The 15,937-nt window shown below is 45.5% G+C and overlaps 1 protein-coding gene across 1 annotated transcript; it reads right to left on the bottom strand.

The window, feature by feature from the left end:
* Positions 1-7,367: 7,367 nt before the first annotated feature.
* LOC125759206 (uncharacterized) lies at positions 7,368-12,334 on the bottom strand. The gene is made up of 2 exons (XM_049417611.1): positions 11,519-12,334; positions 7,368-7,707 (listed from the first exon to the last, which is right to left on the bottom strand). Exons 1-2 carry the CDS (start codon positions 12,181-12,183, stop codon positions 7,398-7,400), a joined length of 975 nt encoding a protein of 324 aa, XP_049273568.1. The 5' UTR covers positions 12,184-12,334; the 3' UTR covers positions 7,368-7,397.
* Positions 12,335-15,937: the final 3,603 nt, after the last annotated feature.

Here is a 15,937-nt window from a genome sequence, read left to right as displayed (position 1 = left end):
TGCGCTCTAAAACTTGTTTATTATGGGCGAGTTTGTTCCCGGACACAAGGTGTCCCTGCCACCAACGCACGGCTCCTTCTCCCAAGCCTCGCAGGTCCACACACTTTCACGTACCCGTGCGCGAGAAGCGTGCGTTGCGCTGTGACAAGCACGAGCAGGCACGAGGCATTGCTGACGCTAACACAGCGGCTCGCTGCGCTCCGCGGTCGCTCCTTTGTGTCCTCGTTCGCTCCATCCGTTGCGTTGACGACGGCGACGCCGCTCTACGCAGGAACGGGCGCCTAAGAGCTACGCTCTAAAAATTTGAACACATAAAAATAGAAATGAAGGAAACGCCAATCGCTCCAATTTTTTTGTGCAGTCAACTTCTTCCAAGGTGTCGATAAAAACAGTGTTGACCGAGTCTTTGCAATTAATTTCATTAGAACCCAATTTTTGCTCGAGCTTCCGAATATCTTTCTGAAATCGCCATTGTTTCTATGTTCAGAGAATATCTGATAAAGCCTTTTATTCTAAATGAAATGGTTAATACTGCGCCTAATGCAATATTCATGGGCTTGCCATTTTTTGCATCGAAATGCTAAGCTGAGAAAGCTTTCGATCATGAGGAAGCTAATCTACGGCAGAAAGCAGTTATCACTCATTTAATCTTGAGAAAAATAAAACCACAGCCAGCTCCTGCAGCAACAGCACTTCATTTTTAATGTCACATTCTAATCTGAGGGGGTGTGGATAGTATGCAAACTGTCACCAAGAGATGGACAGCGGGAGAGACGTTTAATGAGAACTGGAGGTTTGCCCGGCGGCACGACAACCGCGTTACTCCGTACGGCTATCATTTAAGATGAAATGATATTCCAGTGCCTCGAATGATTCAGAATTCAGAATTTTTTTGTATTTCAAGTGTCTTGCGGGGGCATAGGCAAATGTTTATGTGCACGCAATGTGTTCTTATTACTGTTATTTCCTTCTGACGTTGTTTTTATTGATAATGTTTTTGTAATTCTTCAGTGTACATCTTATTTAGTTGCTACTTTCTTCTTTCGTTTTTTTTTCTCTTTTCTAATTGCTATTGATGTATAAATATATATATATATATATATATATATATATATATATATATATATATATATATATATATATATATATATATATATATATATATATATATATATATATTCATGTATTTGCCCTCCTGCTTGGACCCAAATAGGGTCTGCAATATTGTATAAATAAAATAAATAAATAAAAAGGCCGGAAAAGCAGTAGAATTCACGAGGAATTAACTTTTTTAATGTCACGAGTGTCTCTATTGAAGCTCAAAGGTGGCTTTGTAACAAAGATTTAGTACAATCTGCGTTACGTCATTAAGCGGTGAAACGTTAATAATACTGGCACACCTCGTACGCCTGACAGATTGCCGCGCTCCCAGCTCTTACATCTTAATACTCAGTATCGTGTGCAATAATATTTATGGAAAGGGCTAAAGCTTCACTAGGCACGCGCGACGAGTTCGTGTGAGCTAGTTGGCATGAAGTGGCACCAGTGAATGAGCAAATAATGTCGCCAGACCTACTATAGGATGAAAGATTATGGATGACGCGAGCCTCGGCAGAAGGTACGGAGATACCAATAGGAATGTTTGTTCCACTGTGTTCGACTATATAAACGCGACGAAGCCATGACGTGCCAGTTTCTATTTTTACTTCGTCTTTAACTTTGATCCCACTCATTTCGGTGAAAGCGATTCTGTGTAACTCTTGATCTTCAGGTTTGGTTTATCAACTCTTTCGTTATGCAGGCTCAGTGTCATTGCCTCTGAACTAGTGACCAGCCGGATACCTTAGAAATGACATGTAAGCAGCACAAAGAAAAGTCAAGCTGCACTGCTCAAAACCTAGGCACTTACTGATTCATGGGCCGGGCCCATAGCTCTTCTGCCACCGCGCGCCAACCGACTGCCACTAGCGCTGGCTGATGGCGATAATGCCGCCCTTCCCCATACTGTCACCTCCCTCTCGCCAGAAAGGGAGGGCCTACTCTTCACCATCATTGTGCAAAAGGGCGACAAGAGGGACTGGCGTCGGCGGTGAATCAGGAGCAACTGAAACGGGCTGTAGTCTCTCGGGAACCTCCGCGCATAGGTACTAGGGGTCCAACGCTCCGTAGGAGTTGTAGGGCGGCGGCGAATGCGTTGGGAGCGGTGAGCGGGGGACCAGAGCGCTGCCATGCTGTGGCATCTAACCTGCAGCACTGAAGTTGGCCATGGCGATAAGCTTGTCGTGTGATGTCTGGGATGCCAGAAAGCGGGCAATGTTGGAGGGGCTTGTCCGGAGTGCAGGTCGGTGTAGCCTACTTTGGGTGTAGATAAGTGATCAAGAAGCCCTGGAACGGCCCTAGAGCTAGGTGGGGCTGGTCGGCCAGGAGGTATGGCGGTTGCAGCTCCAATGGCGGGCGAGAACACAGAAGACCGGGAGACCAGCCGGGTCCAGGAGCATCCAAGTGGTGACCGCGTGACGGGCAACTGACGAGAGGCGGTATAAGGGTGCAGTTCCGCATATTGCCTTAAGGACGCGTAGTGGCTACTTCGCAAATTCGCAAAATAATAAATTATGGTGTAGTGACCACTTCGCAACTGTACTTGCCTGAGGCGTACTTTCTAGAACAGTTTAAATAATGATACGCGCTCAGACATTCCTTTCCTCGCGGTGCGATTGAGGTGTCAACCGAGAGCTCAAAGCCTGCTTACCGGATGAAAATGCTATGTGAACGGGACCCCATCACGCTGTCGCGTTCTCTTATCATAGGCGAAGGTCATGCGTGCTGGAAGCTTTACATTTCAGACAGGCCATTGCGATGAGTATTCAGTGCAATGGGAACAATCTCATTGAGCTGCTTTGCAGTAGCTCCTTTAAAAGCAGTTTTAGAGCCCCTTCTATGACATATGTTATAAAATATATTGTTTTCTATGATAAAGTAAGTTGCGATAGAGATCTACAGCAACACACCACGCTGCTCGTCGGATAACATGCTTTTCAATGTAGGAGTATTCTGACAGGCTGCTCTCTTTTTGTTACGCTGTAGCGAAAGGGTACATATATCGTTAATAACTTTGTTGTTACAGCTGAAGCGATGAAGTGTTTAGAAAGGCGTCAGAAAAGGGTATGCCCGCCTTTGCTCTTCTAAATAAGCTCGAGTTAATTTGAAGAACATGTGCTCTTTGTTCTTGCTGTAAAATGTTACGACATATATGTGAAAACCCCTGCATATCGGAGTCGATTGCGATAGCGTTACTAAACTCAACACTGACAAAGAAGCACCACTGACGGCGTTAAGAATGTATATTCCTTTCCTCTCCGTGGTTACTAGGGCATGCGGGAGTTTGATTCAATGGCATTGCACATGCTTCCGCCCGAGATCTTTTACACAAAGAAGCCGTCGGTTGCTCCACAGCGCAACTTCTCGCCGACCAGGATGACCCCCTGCTTCTCCTTTCATTTTGTCAGATCCCGCAACACATTCGACTGAGTAGACGCCCTATACCCCCGTCTTGTCGCAAATTCAAAAAAAGCAACCAGGTCGCACGGCGACTATTACTGACCCTGTCCTTTCCGAATCCGAATGCGTTATGCAAAATAGATCGAATGACGTACAGTTCGCAATGTAAATTCTGTCCCCAGACGGCCACGTTGTACCACATAGGCGTGCCAACAAAACCCTAAAATATCGGCCGAACGAAATATTTTGTGGTAGTCGAGTGGGAGGCGGCACTGTCCAGCTCGGTCACAGAACAGAAACAAGCTCTGGTTATCCAGGCCTGGAGAGCGGCTAAAGCCAATGGTCAGTAACGGTAACCAAGATGAATCCGAAATAATAGTACGCCGCATTCTGCCTATTCATGAGTGATTCATTATTCGATGGAGCGTTCTCGAGACTTTTGTTCCATGGAGTCCAAAGAGAGGTGCGCTGAGCGTGGTCCCGAAGATTTCCACCAATAACGGAATGCTAAATGCCGTTACGAATAAAAAAATCTAAGGAAATAGCTTCACCCTATACCGACCCGTACGCTCGGGGGCCTGTAACACGATTGCATGAATCTCGTAACGCGATTTCTACAGAGGAGCGTCGCCAGACACTTGCGTACACCTAGCTACCAGACCAAATCAATAACAATTAAGTTGCTGGCCAATACACGGAAATAACTGACAACTAATCACCACTCGCAGTCGCAGAGACAGCCTCAGCTTGTTCTTCTTCACCTTCAACTGTGGCTCACACCCACTTCGGGGGATTGGCCAAGAATTCATTGGTTTATATAATGTTATAATAGTTTATAATTAGGGAGATTACAGAATAGAAACATTACAAGTTTTATATGAAATTTTGCTGTTCCATCAATTGTAAAAAGAAGGAAAGCTTTTTTTGTATTAGTAATAGATCATAAAATAAATGAATACCCTTATTTTGTTTTTAAATATGTACATGTATCGACACAGAAGGATAATAATATATAATAACTAGTTAAGCGATTGGTTTCATTGAGGTAATCCCGAGAAGCCCCGCAAACCCGCTTATTAGAGAATCCAGAAATAGAGGCTCCAATATACAAAATCGCAGGCACAGGTAAATTATTTCCAATAGCACGTAAAGTGCTTCTAAAAGGGTTTTTCGTGCTGTAGTAAATCGCCTGCAGGTCAAAAAGAAATGATCGATAGTTTCTAGCTCACCACAGAATTCGCACAGTGGAGAAGGTGCCTGACCAGACTTGTATTGGTAGAAATTTACATTCTGTACATAGCAGTGCAGCCGAGTAAGTAATACCTCCAGTTTACAGGTTTGACAAAATGATGTCCACCGGGGATATAATAAGTGTCAATATTCGGTGGAATTTGTTAGTGCTGTGTCTGCAAAGACTTCCATAATGACACGCCTGCAAAATCGTGCAGCCGTGACATAAGCGCATGGTGGAAAGTACAGTAAAATCGCTCCATTTATTGGCGACTTCGCTAAAGAATCGGCAATTTCATTTTAGAATAACCCTTGATGCCCAGGCTCGCTTGCTTGCTTCTTCTTCAAATATTGGCGTTTACCCACTAGGAAATGTTAGAGAAGACACCGGCGGTTACTGTAGAGGTAAAATTGGAAGCTAAAACCTACCGTAGGAAAACGTTATGCCTATTGTATAGAAAATAAAATAAATGCTGCAGATTGTACATTTATACATACTATTTGTCGTAACAAATTTTAGCAGCACCAGCAATATTTCGATATAATATGAAGGAACTCACGATTGTGCGAACTACCGAATTATTGATTCTTAGTAATAAAACGGCGTACGCCATGCGCCACAAAGCAGTTCGCAGAGGGCCATGCAAAAGTTCCTGTTGCTGAACTTGAGCGATCAAGGCACAATAGAAAATATTGTCGAGTATTTAACAGAATTCATCCTAATTTTTAGAAATTCAAGATGTTTTTTTTTCTATATACATAAATCGACGGCAGTGATTTCGCAGAGATGTCATAGGGGCGATGACACCAGAATAGACCTGCGTAAATAGAAATTTGGCGACGCTTTACAGGGTCGTCAATCTTGTAAGTGATTCTTATAATTTACGTGTGGGAAAGAATTTTGTATTCAGCAGAATATGCAAACCTTTCGTCATAAATACTTGCCAACTAGCTGCAATTCCTATAGTTCTAAGCTCTACTTTGGCTAGGCGGATTTCGCGATTTTGTGACGTCGCGTAATAGGCAGCCTTTGTTGGTGCGGCCAGAAAATTTGTGGCCAATAGCGAATGAGTAACGCCATCCAAGTTGAAGAATCAAATAATTTATTGCCTCGTGTTAAGGCAGAAATTATACTCCCGCCGGTAGTGACCCAACCTACAGGTTCGTTCCGTGCCGTCGACAAGTTGTCTTTTCGTCCACATTAACTTTTTCAGTTATATCTTAATTACTACAATACAGTTAATTAAAGGACTACAATTATTCTTCCCCTATTCCATCCCTGGCTTCATTTTGTCTTGATTTTCAATAAGGTTGTGTGTAACAAAGAAATCACGCCATATCCACGGAATGAATGATGATAAGTGGGCGAAGCTCGAGAGGGGGAGATCATCGGTAAAACCGTAACCCTCCCTTGAAAGTTCACCCATTACATCATTAAGAAAGACGTGAGACTGTGTGCGTATATACAAATCAACTTTTATTTTGTTCTTTTATTTTGTTCGTTTGTTCTTTCGTTTCTTCGTTTGTTCTTTCATTTCCTCATTGCTGGGTGGATTGCGAGGTCCCTTCATTATGACGGCTTTATCGTCCGTGAAATGAAGTGAGAGCGGTTCTTGTACTGGTTGCGCGCGCTGCCGCCGCCTTCCGTGCCCTCCGTTCCGCAGCCTTGTATTCCATCTGGCGACGCCGAGCTAAAGAGAAAGCGTGTCAAGAGGGAGCCTCATGGCGCGTTATTTCTGAAACGTCGTCTTCTTCTTCTACTGCATACCAGAACGCGCGCAGTAAAGAAGAAAGAATGCCACACAGGCGAACATGCACGAGAGTCTCACTCGTCAACGTCGTCTTCTTCTACTGCATACCAGAATGCGCGCTTCTCATGAGCTAGAGGTGGCCCCAACTAGGTGGTTACAAACCGGTCACAGAGGAAGGACAGACCCATGGCTTTCCCTCCTTTCGTTCGTGGATCACTGAAGTCTTTCAAATATTTCCTGTATTTTCCTGCCATATCAACATGTTCACATCACACATTCTGCTGTTTCAATGAACAATAGTTCGTTAAACATGAATACCTTTGTGAGATATATGATAGCTAGCCCTCGTGTCAAACTCTTGAATAACGTTTTGACACACGTGAGAACTGCGCTGTTTATGGAATCACGGGGACAGAGCGGTGATGGAATTTTTTTATTCTGAATTTATTGTGCTCATTGAAGAAAAATATATTTGTTTGATAAACAGCAATCTACTCGACGTTGCCTCCGGCAATGACCTGTATCTACAAAAAGTTCATTTCGGACTTTACACTGGCGCATGGTTATCGGACTACTACTTGTATTTATTTTCAAAACGTGCTAGTAAACATTAATAACTGACTATTTCTTCATTTCTACGAATCGAACGAGGAAAAAATGCTATTCTATTATTTCACGAATATTTAAGCTGATGTAATGAAATACGTTGTCGCGCAAGCAACCTATCATATATACGGGGACTGGCTATTCGCGTAGCTGCCGATCCACACATCTGCTATTGGCTTTGCGTCCAATTACTCGATGGTGAGTAATATACTAATGCAATTCGCTTTCGGCTCGAGATTCGTCTCACTTTAGACACAGTCGTGTCAGTCTCACGCAGCTGAGCGCCGTTCACGCGGCCACCGTTATGTGGGGCTACAATTCCTCGGTGTCTGCTGTCAGTGCGGGGTCCTTCACGTCTCTAACTTGGAGATGACGTCTGACCAGACTCCAGCAGTCTTCGTTGAGGTCGTCCAACCGCAAGTGGCCGTCTTCTCGCTTTTCACAAGACACGCGGTCTTTCACAACGCCGGACGCCCGCATGAACCCATCTAATGACTGCATGTCCTTCAGCTCAGTTCGCAACAACGTCGCAGCTTCCACTTCGCTCATTGAAAGCAGATGAGCGACCTCTTGCTGCAGCGAAGGGTGTTTGCCGATCCGCTCGAGGGCCTCTGCGCCGTATCTGTTCGCGTCAAACAAAAATAAAATGCGTGTACTTAGGTACCGACATTGTGATACGATTGTTAGGAGCGCCATAATGACGGACTCGGGATTAATTTTCACCATTTATTTTCTTTCCGTCGACACCAGAATTGAAGTGCGCGTGTTTTCTTTCACTTGCAGACAGAAAGGTCTAAGTTGGTCTATGAAGCCCACAGAGACCGTTGTCTAAGCTTATATAGCGTCCGCACTTGGTATCGAAGTCACGGCATTGGCATCCTATGGCAGTCAAGCTATTTTTTGCAGTGGCAAAATGGCCCTAATTGAGCGCACCAATTAAATTCGCATTTTCATACTTTTGGCAATGGTTCAAATAATAACATCTTGGGTTTAACGTCCCAAAACCACGATATGATTATGAGAGACGCCGTAGTGGGGGGCTCCGGAAATTTCGACCACCTGGGGTTCTTTAACGTGCACGTAAGTTAAGTACACGGGCCTCAAACATTTTCGCCTCCACCGAAAATGCAGCCGGCGCGGCCGGGATTCGATCCCGCAACCTTCGGGTCAGCAGCCGAGCGCCATAACCACTAGACCACCGTGGCGGGGCAATGGTTCAAATGCATACTAGCGCTAAGCATGGCGTGCCTTAACTTTTCCAGTTAACTCAATTATCACTTATATTTTCAGTTAGCAAGGTAAGGGTAATATTTTGCCTAGGTTCTTGCTCTACACTGTTACTTTGAGCAACCTTGAAATGCACGCGCCCGCGGTAAAATCAACCGGAAATGCATTCGTTAACAAGTCTGTCTATTCGTATTCGTAAAGCATTCCGGGCGCATTGGCAAAAAAAGCAAAAAAAAAAAAACACACGATGTATGCTGTAAGACACGTTGCAGTAGAACATTGTGTCTTTATAAACAAGTATTATTTGACAAGGTATGCAGGTTAAATCGCGCGGGGTTCATGGATAAAAGCTTGAAATGGCGACAACAAAGTTCAAGGCAGAGACAATGTTTGGCACTGCAGTTGTGCCAAAAATTAACAAATCACACCATTTGTGCTATAAAAATGAGATAGTAGGATAGTACAGTTGCCACAACAAATAAATATACAGTTGGCGCAAGAAGTAGCTATGTCGTGCAGTCACTGTAACAAGTAGCCACGATATGGTCAGTGTTGAAAGAAAGGAAGACAGCTTGAGTGTTCTAAGCGATAAAAAGATTGTCTACGGGACGCTGCTAATACCCCGGTGACACAGGCAAATTTAGTGCCATTTTCAACGAGTGCACTTACGCCGCCGGAATTGTCACTTTGGCGTAGTGCTGCTAAACGAGATATGGAAGTGTACATCGGAAATGGTAGTAATGGCGACGGGTACTTAATTATTGAGAACTAACAGATAATAATGCCAAGGAAAGTATAGGGGGCGTTATTTGTAGCAATTAGAATGTAAATGCGAAGAAAGTAAAGTGGACGAAAAATGAGCCCTTAAAAGTCCCCTTCTGACGGGTACTTAAGGTAGCACAACAGATATTCGTCATTTAATCAACGTTTCCTAGTTAATATTGTGTTAAAGCTATAAGCAGCCATTAAAATAAACTTCAGGTACAAACGCGGCGGATGCCGCCATCGCAGGGTGTGTGCTGGGCATGCGCCTGGTGGCCTTGGCTGTAAACAGCCTAAGAGCGTGAATAGCAAACCAGTTTTAGTGGTAGGGTATGTTTCAATGCATAAAAATATTTCTAACAACGAAATCCGTGCTGCGAGCTCAGTTTCCGATAACGTATTTATTCTCAAGCCACTGCTACCTAGTCTAAACACTCCGTCGCAGCGTAGTAAGATTGGCGAATGCACTCGCCGGCAAATGCGCTTTGCAGCGAGTGTCACTAACCGTCCCTGTGTGACAGCGTGCGACAAAGCGCACTCCCTCAAAAGAGCACTTAAGTTGGCCTGTATGACAGGGGTATGATACTGTTCTCGTGCTTAATTCAGTGGCGCCCAGCTCTGCGCTTCCATCAGACTTGGCGCTAATAGTGCGAGGCTGCCTGGATTTTTTTTTTTCGTGTCCTGCACAAAAGATGTTTCTCACTTCCCAATCTCGCGCGGCTAATTGCGCCTTGAAGAAACCGGTAGATGCCTCAATGACAGACCAGCTGAGCTTAGACAAATATAGGACTGCAGCATAGATGACCAAGTTTCGGTGCGCTGAGATAATGGGGGATGTGAACCGCAGTTTATGAAATGTGCTGTAATATACAAAAATGTGTATATGGATACGCGGATATCTGCCCCAAAAAACTTGCTTCCAAAAGGAGGGGCTAATTGCTTCACTGCCCCGTCGATTCTCCTGACCGAAACGAAAATTGCCCACCTGAAAAATGATGATTTGTGTTGTTTGCGCTATATTTGTGTTGTCAGTATTATTGTAATGGTTTTTCGAAAAATGTCCGCTGACCGACAGAGCACTACGTGTAGTCTTTCTCATCTCTGTCATGTCAGCACTCTGGTCCTTATAACTGAATGAACGAGAGTTCCAGATAGAAAACTGGGCATTAGATTAAGTATATGTATGTCCGTTACTAAGAGGAGAGCCTACTCTTCTAAAAGAAATTGACCGAACAAGAGGCATTCTGGTGCACATGCAACAGACGTTCCCAACTCATGGTCGCTAACTTACTGCTTCACTGAAGCGGTGTATAACTAGAGATGAAAATTAATAAAGTCATGACCACCCTTGAATTTTTTCGTCTAATCGGGAAGTTTATTAAATCAAGAAAGGCATTTTTAGACCTTTCAAAATCTAAAATTCGGACGTACTGACGCCCAGACTTTACCGCCGTGTAACCCACGCCTGCACGTGTGAAAAAGTACATGACTGCGGCGCAGAACCGGAACCGTAAAATAATGTTTCATTAAACCAAATTTTAACTGTAATGCATTTTGCGAGTTCTAACATATCGCACCAAATGTTGGAGAATCCCCGCCACGGTGGTCTAGTGGTTATGGCGCTCGACTGCTGACCCGAAGGTCGCGGGATCGAATCCCGGCCGCGGCGGCTGCATTTTCGGTGGAGGCGAAAATGTTTGAGGCCCGTGTGCTTAGATTTAGGTGCACGTTAAAGAACCCCAGGTGGTCGAAATTTCCGGAGCCCTCCACTACGGCGTCTCTCATAATCATATCGTGGTTTTGGGACGTTAAACCCCAGATATTATTATTAAATGTTGGAGAATAACAAAGAAATTCGAGAAGAGGTTAGGAGACACATTGTGTGTGATCGAACACATAATGACAGGCGTAACATTAGCAGATAGAAATACGGCTCCGTGAAACAGAAAACAAAGATGGGTAGCCGATATCTTATTGGCATTGAGAGACATATGGGACTGGACAGATCACGTGATGACAAGGATCGATAACCGCTGGACATTTACAGCTACGGAAGTAAGACCGAGAGGTGAGGTGGGGTGACGGTATTGAAAAAGTAAGTGCCAGAGTAAAACAGAATCGGTTCGAGCAGGGCTGGTGATCACTGCGGCAAGCCGTCCTTCTTCAGTGGACATAACATTGGGTTCGAAATGATGATGAGGATGTGAAAACAAACAAACGTTGAGAGTTTGGTCAGTTCGTATGGGATCATCATCTAGAAAACTGCGCAGGAGGACAGGACCAAGGGAAAAAGAGACAGGCGAGCGAGTTGTGAGTCTACGCTCATCGACCTCTTTCTTTTTGACCTGTCCTGCTGTGCAGTTTGCTGAAAGATGTTAAAATCAATTCCTTAAGTCGAACTAGTTGGCTGAATCAATTAAGGCGTACATAATTTCCACGCGTACCTGTCGACTAGGGTTCCATTGAGGTACTTCGCCGCTCGTGCAACAAGATCCGAGTTGCGCCTTGTTATGTCCCAGATGGCGAACCATTCTTTGCTCACCCCGGATCGACTGAGATCGCAGCCATCGACAGTCAGGCGGAGTAGGTTGTAGTTGCACTCGATCCCATCGCGTAGACGCCGAACAAAGGCCGCAGCTAATTCGGGTTTTCCGACTCGCACGTGGGCCCGGCGAACGTTCTGGCATGAATTCAGTGTGTCTGCCAAGAGCTGTATATCCGGTCCGCTCATAAACCTCGTGACTACACGCAGATCGTTCACGCTCGTGTTCTGACGTAGCGATTTCAAGATGGCCGCCCAGCCAATCTTCGCCGCTTCCGGAAGCAGCTGACGCAGCCATATCGTCAGGTGCAGCTCCTTCAGCGCAGACGTTGTCTCGATGTAGTGAGCTATATCGGAGCTGAGGGCCTCGTCCACGTCCGGTATCCATATCTCTAGGTGAGCCGAGGTCACGTGAGTGAAAGACGGCAGTCGCCGAAATAATCGAGAAACTTCCCCACGATCGTCTTGATAAGGAAATGAGTGAAATTTCGAGAAGGCTTTACATTCTATCATTTCGTGCTTGTCCAAAATGTAGAGGGTTGTGTCGAAAGACACCTGCTCCTCCATCCCGGTCCTTCGGAGAGCAAGGCACAGTTTTTCCCACAAGTAACGTTCGCTGCAGTGGCCCTTGATGGCCAGCTTGAAGGGTCTTGCTTTTGCTGAAAGAGTCTGGAAAAGTTCTTCCCATTGTTCGGGCTCCCAAATTTTCAGGGGCAGCGTGACTACTTCAAGTGTTTCGTTTCCCGCAAGTGCAGAAAGCCAAGCGCTAAAATCTGTCTGGCACGACATCGTAGAACCACCCACTCTGCTCATCCAAGCATCGTACGTCAAAATTGAGATGTTCAAAATGCGCAAGGTGTGATTGCGAGCTAGAACCTCGGTCATGATATCTGCGCTGTCTGCATCTACGACGAAGTCATCGAGGGTGATTTCAGAAAGGACGGTGTTCCTCAACAGTCCCTCAAGCACCCACTTCAGGGAAAGTTGTCTGACTTCATTGTAAGCTCCCACGGCCAGCTTCTTCAGTGTTTTTGCTTCAGCGAGGAAAGTCGCAAATGCACCGCGGTGTTCCGGACGAGCTTCACTAATGGCGGAGCTATGGAAGGAGAGTTCCTCGAGAGTGGAGTTTCCCACTAGCGCCGGCAAAAAGATGATCGCACTGGTGCCATTCATATGCAACTTCGGAACCCTTATTGCAGTGAGCTTCGTCGACGTTCGCAGAACCGTCGCAAGCGCAGCACAGAACTGCACGGGGAACTCGCAGTCGGTTAAGCATTCGACTTCTTTCAAGTTAGGAAGGGAGGTTATTGCCGAACAGATATCCTTGTGCAGGCCGAATGTGCTTACGTTTATCTTCAGGAAGCGAATGAGGCAGTTCCCACGCAGCGCTTCGCAGAAGCGCGTTTCGGACCCCTTGAAGCTGTCGGTGTCTATGTCGAGAGCGGTCAGGCAGTAATGCGTCGTAAGCAGCTTCTGGACGAGCTTCGTGGCCCGGAGAACTTGCGCATTCGTGCGCGGAAGAAAACGCTGGGAAAAGCTCACAAGCGAAAGTCCTTCGCGTACGGTGTGTCGCAGTTCCAATCGAGCGCCCCACAGTAGTTTGTTGCAGATGGACACACGTAGTGGTGGACAGCACATTTGTCTGACGGCGTCCTCTCGTGGAGAGGCCTGTTTAACGTCTTCAACTGCGTCCCAGGTTTTGATGCCCTCTAGGTCGTCCAAGCAACACGTCTTCGATGTCGCCAGCTCCGACCCACTAGGTGCATGTTTGTCATTCACTGGGTATTCGCGTCTCGACATTTTCCCTGCGCATAGGAACAAAATTTATAGTTTATTTACAAATTTATCTTTAATATTTTACGTGAGAGCTAAATATGACACAAATGTGAAGGTCATTACGTTGATTAAAAAGCAGTGTCGCAAAGTGGAATATTTCACAGGCATCTCTGAGTAAACCCTATTTGATATAAGGAAGATACATGGTGCATTATACGAAATCGCAAAGTATGTTCATCATCATCATCATGTTCTTAAAAGGCCTCTAAACCACCAACAGACGCTCGCCTGCTCCTCTCCGTGCCTTTTCTATATCGGCAACAGCCGTCATGACGTCACCTGTGTGATTAGGTGACGTCGCGATCAAGAGAAGCTGTGAATGGGCGAAGAAGATCCTGTTTTCTGCTAGCAGATGCGCGCGCTCCTTCCGTTTCCACCTCGGACGCTGAGGAAGGGAACTCGGAGAGGTGGGTAGACGAGCCGACGAACGCAGCCTAGCGAAGGAAAGAGCGAAACGAGAAAGCGCGTGCAACTCCGCCAGCGTTCGCTGTAAACTCGTGCACAACTGCAACGCCACAACCGAAATTCGACCTCTGGGTGGTTTAGGGGCCCTTTACGTTTCTTTCAAGACAAAATATATCATACATAGTAGGAAACGATGATCTAGAAAAAAATTCGCTGATAAGAGGCAAACAGATTTTCAATGCTTCTATGTAGCGTCTGTATTGGTTTGAAAGATTGGAGGTGCGAAAATTGGACGGTAACCTTATACGAAACTGACTGCAGCATGAGGTTCGCGTGCTTGGAAGGAATGCTGTAACGAATTTTAGCAGAGGTCAACGATCGCACGGATTCGCGGCAACTAACGGTGCTTCGTCATGAGTTAAGTAGCGCACTGACGGACGAGGACAGAGAAAAAGAAGGTGCACAACTCGGGCGCTAACTCGCAACTGATTTTATTCGGAAGAACATGCTAATATAAAGGTGAAGAATAACACAAAAAAGGAACAGAAACATATAAACTTTGTAATCATCTGCAGGTTCCGCTTAGGTATTGAAATTCCGCGTCACTTAGCGCTCAATTCAGTTTCAATTCTCAAACGGTGCTTCGGCGTGTATGAGTAGCATGTATGTTCGTTCTGAGGTTTCGCTTTCAATAAGAACGCGTTTTGGCACCGTGCTGTGAACTTTAGGCCGCAAAATATGACAATTTGTGGGTACACGAACAACTATTGTTGTGCGGACGCTGTCAGAGCAGTTCAAGAACAATTTCGTCACGATTACGACTTCGGCGCGCAACTTGTGATGTGCCGTCCTGACGATTTAATGTTTTTTTTTTGTTCTAAATTCGTGTACGTTTCAATGTCATTTGACAAGTTCCCTTGCATTGCATATTGATGAAGGCTCTCGGCGAGCAATTGCCGCTGCTTCTGTTTCTTATTTCTGTGCGTTCGTTTCGTTTGGTGCTCACACAAAACGTAAGCAAATGCGATGCCTTCTTTAATATGCTCCTTAATGATCGTGCCCTTTGTATTAACGCGATAGCGTTAAAGAGCTCGTATCGCAGAAATTCCGCCGTCGGCGTCGGGGCCGTTGGTTGTGAGAGAAAAATCATCATCTTGTCCGTGATCGAAAAATGGAAAAAGCTGCAAATAAAATAAATAATAAAAATGTTGGGTCCGAGTGAGAATCGAACCCAGGCCGTCTGCGTGGCAAGCAGGTGTTCTACCACACAGCCGCGCCTCTGCTTGGAGCTGCACTGAAAGTAACTTTCATGCTTCCCAAAAATACGCACCCTGTATACAGGTGTCACAGTACGAGATGTAATATCGCAGTAATATTGCGTGGTACAAGCGTACATTGGCATCGGGCGTCACACCATGTCAATATCATAACGACTCCGTGGTTTAAAGAGAGCCACCCATTACAAAAGGCACACACATTACTGCGCGTATTCCCTTAGGACCACGTAGTGGGTGCATCGCACTTCGAAAAAGTTTCTCGCGCATAATTGCTCCTGGTTTAAAGCATGCTACCCATTACATAAGGCACACTCCTTAGTGCGCGCATTCTGTTAAACACTCGTAGTGTTTGAACTGCGCACTAGGAACAGAATATCGCTATCGCGTTCAACTCTTAAAGGCGAAGCTTAGGCGTCCTCCCAATTTTCCAGTGAACTTGCCGCTCACTGCCATCAATAATGTCATGACCAATTCAGCTTCATCACTTCGAGACCGCTGGTGTAAGGAGAAGCGTTCTACGAGACCAAGAATGTAGTAGCCTGCAACGCCAATGAAAAGAAAGAAAACACAGTAACTTTCGCCGTACTTGTTCTGCAAACATCGGCTGTGAACAAGGACCCGAACTTGAAATAGCGGCAAAAGAAAGAGAAGTTATTACAGCAACCTGAAGCTGGGCAAAACAGGGTAACAACAGCGCGTGAAGAGTAAGATGCAATATTTTATTGCGCAGCATTATTTGGCGAGTTGCCCAGCAGTTTAGGCAGCAGTGTCGTGCCCAACACCAACAGCGCAGCATCTTTCCC

The sequence above is a fragment of the Rhipicephalus sanguineus genome, chromosome 7 (assembly GCF_013339695.2).
Source record: "Rhipicephalus sanguineus isolate Rsan-2018 chromosome 7, BIME_Rsan_1.4, whole genome shotgun sequence".
In the NCBI taxonomy this organism is placed as follows: Eukaryota; Metazoa; Arthropoda; class Arachnida; order Ixodida; family Ixodidae; genus Rhipicephalus; species Rhipicephalus sanguineus.
Note: the sequence above shows the minus strand (reverse complement) of the source record. Positions and strands in the feature narration are given on the sequence as shown.

What these genes read in the sequence shown, in the direction of transcription:
- LOC125759206 (XM_049417611.1), bottom strand. Translation starts at nt 12,183, where the DNA reads ATGGAGGAGCAGGTGTCTTTCGACACAACCCTCTACATTTTGGACAAG. An exon ending in AATGGAACCCTAGTCGACAG is followed by an intron (nt 7,708 to 11,518) that starts GTACGCGTGGAA and finishes TGACGCGAACAG; the next exon opens with ATACGGCGCAGAGGCCCTCG.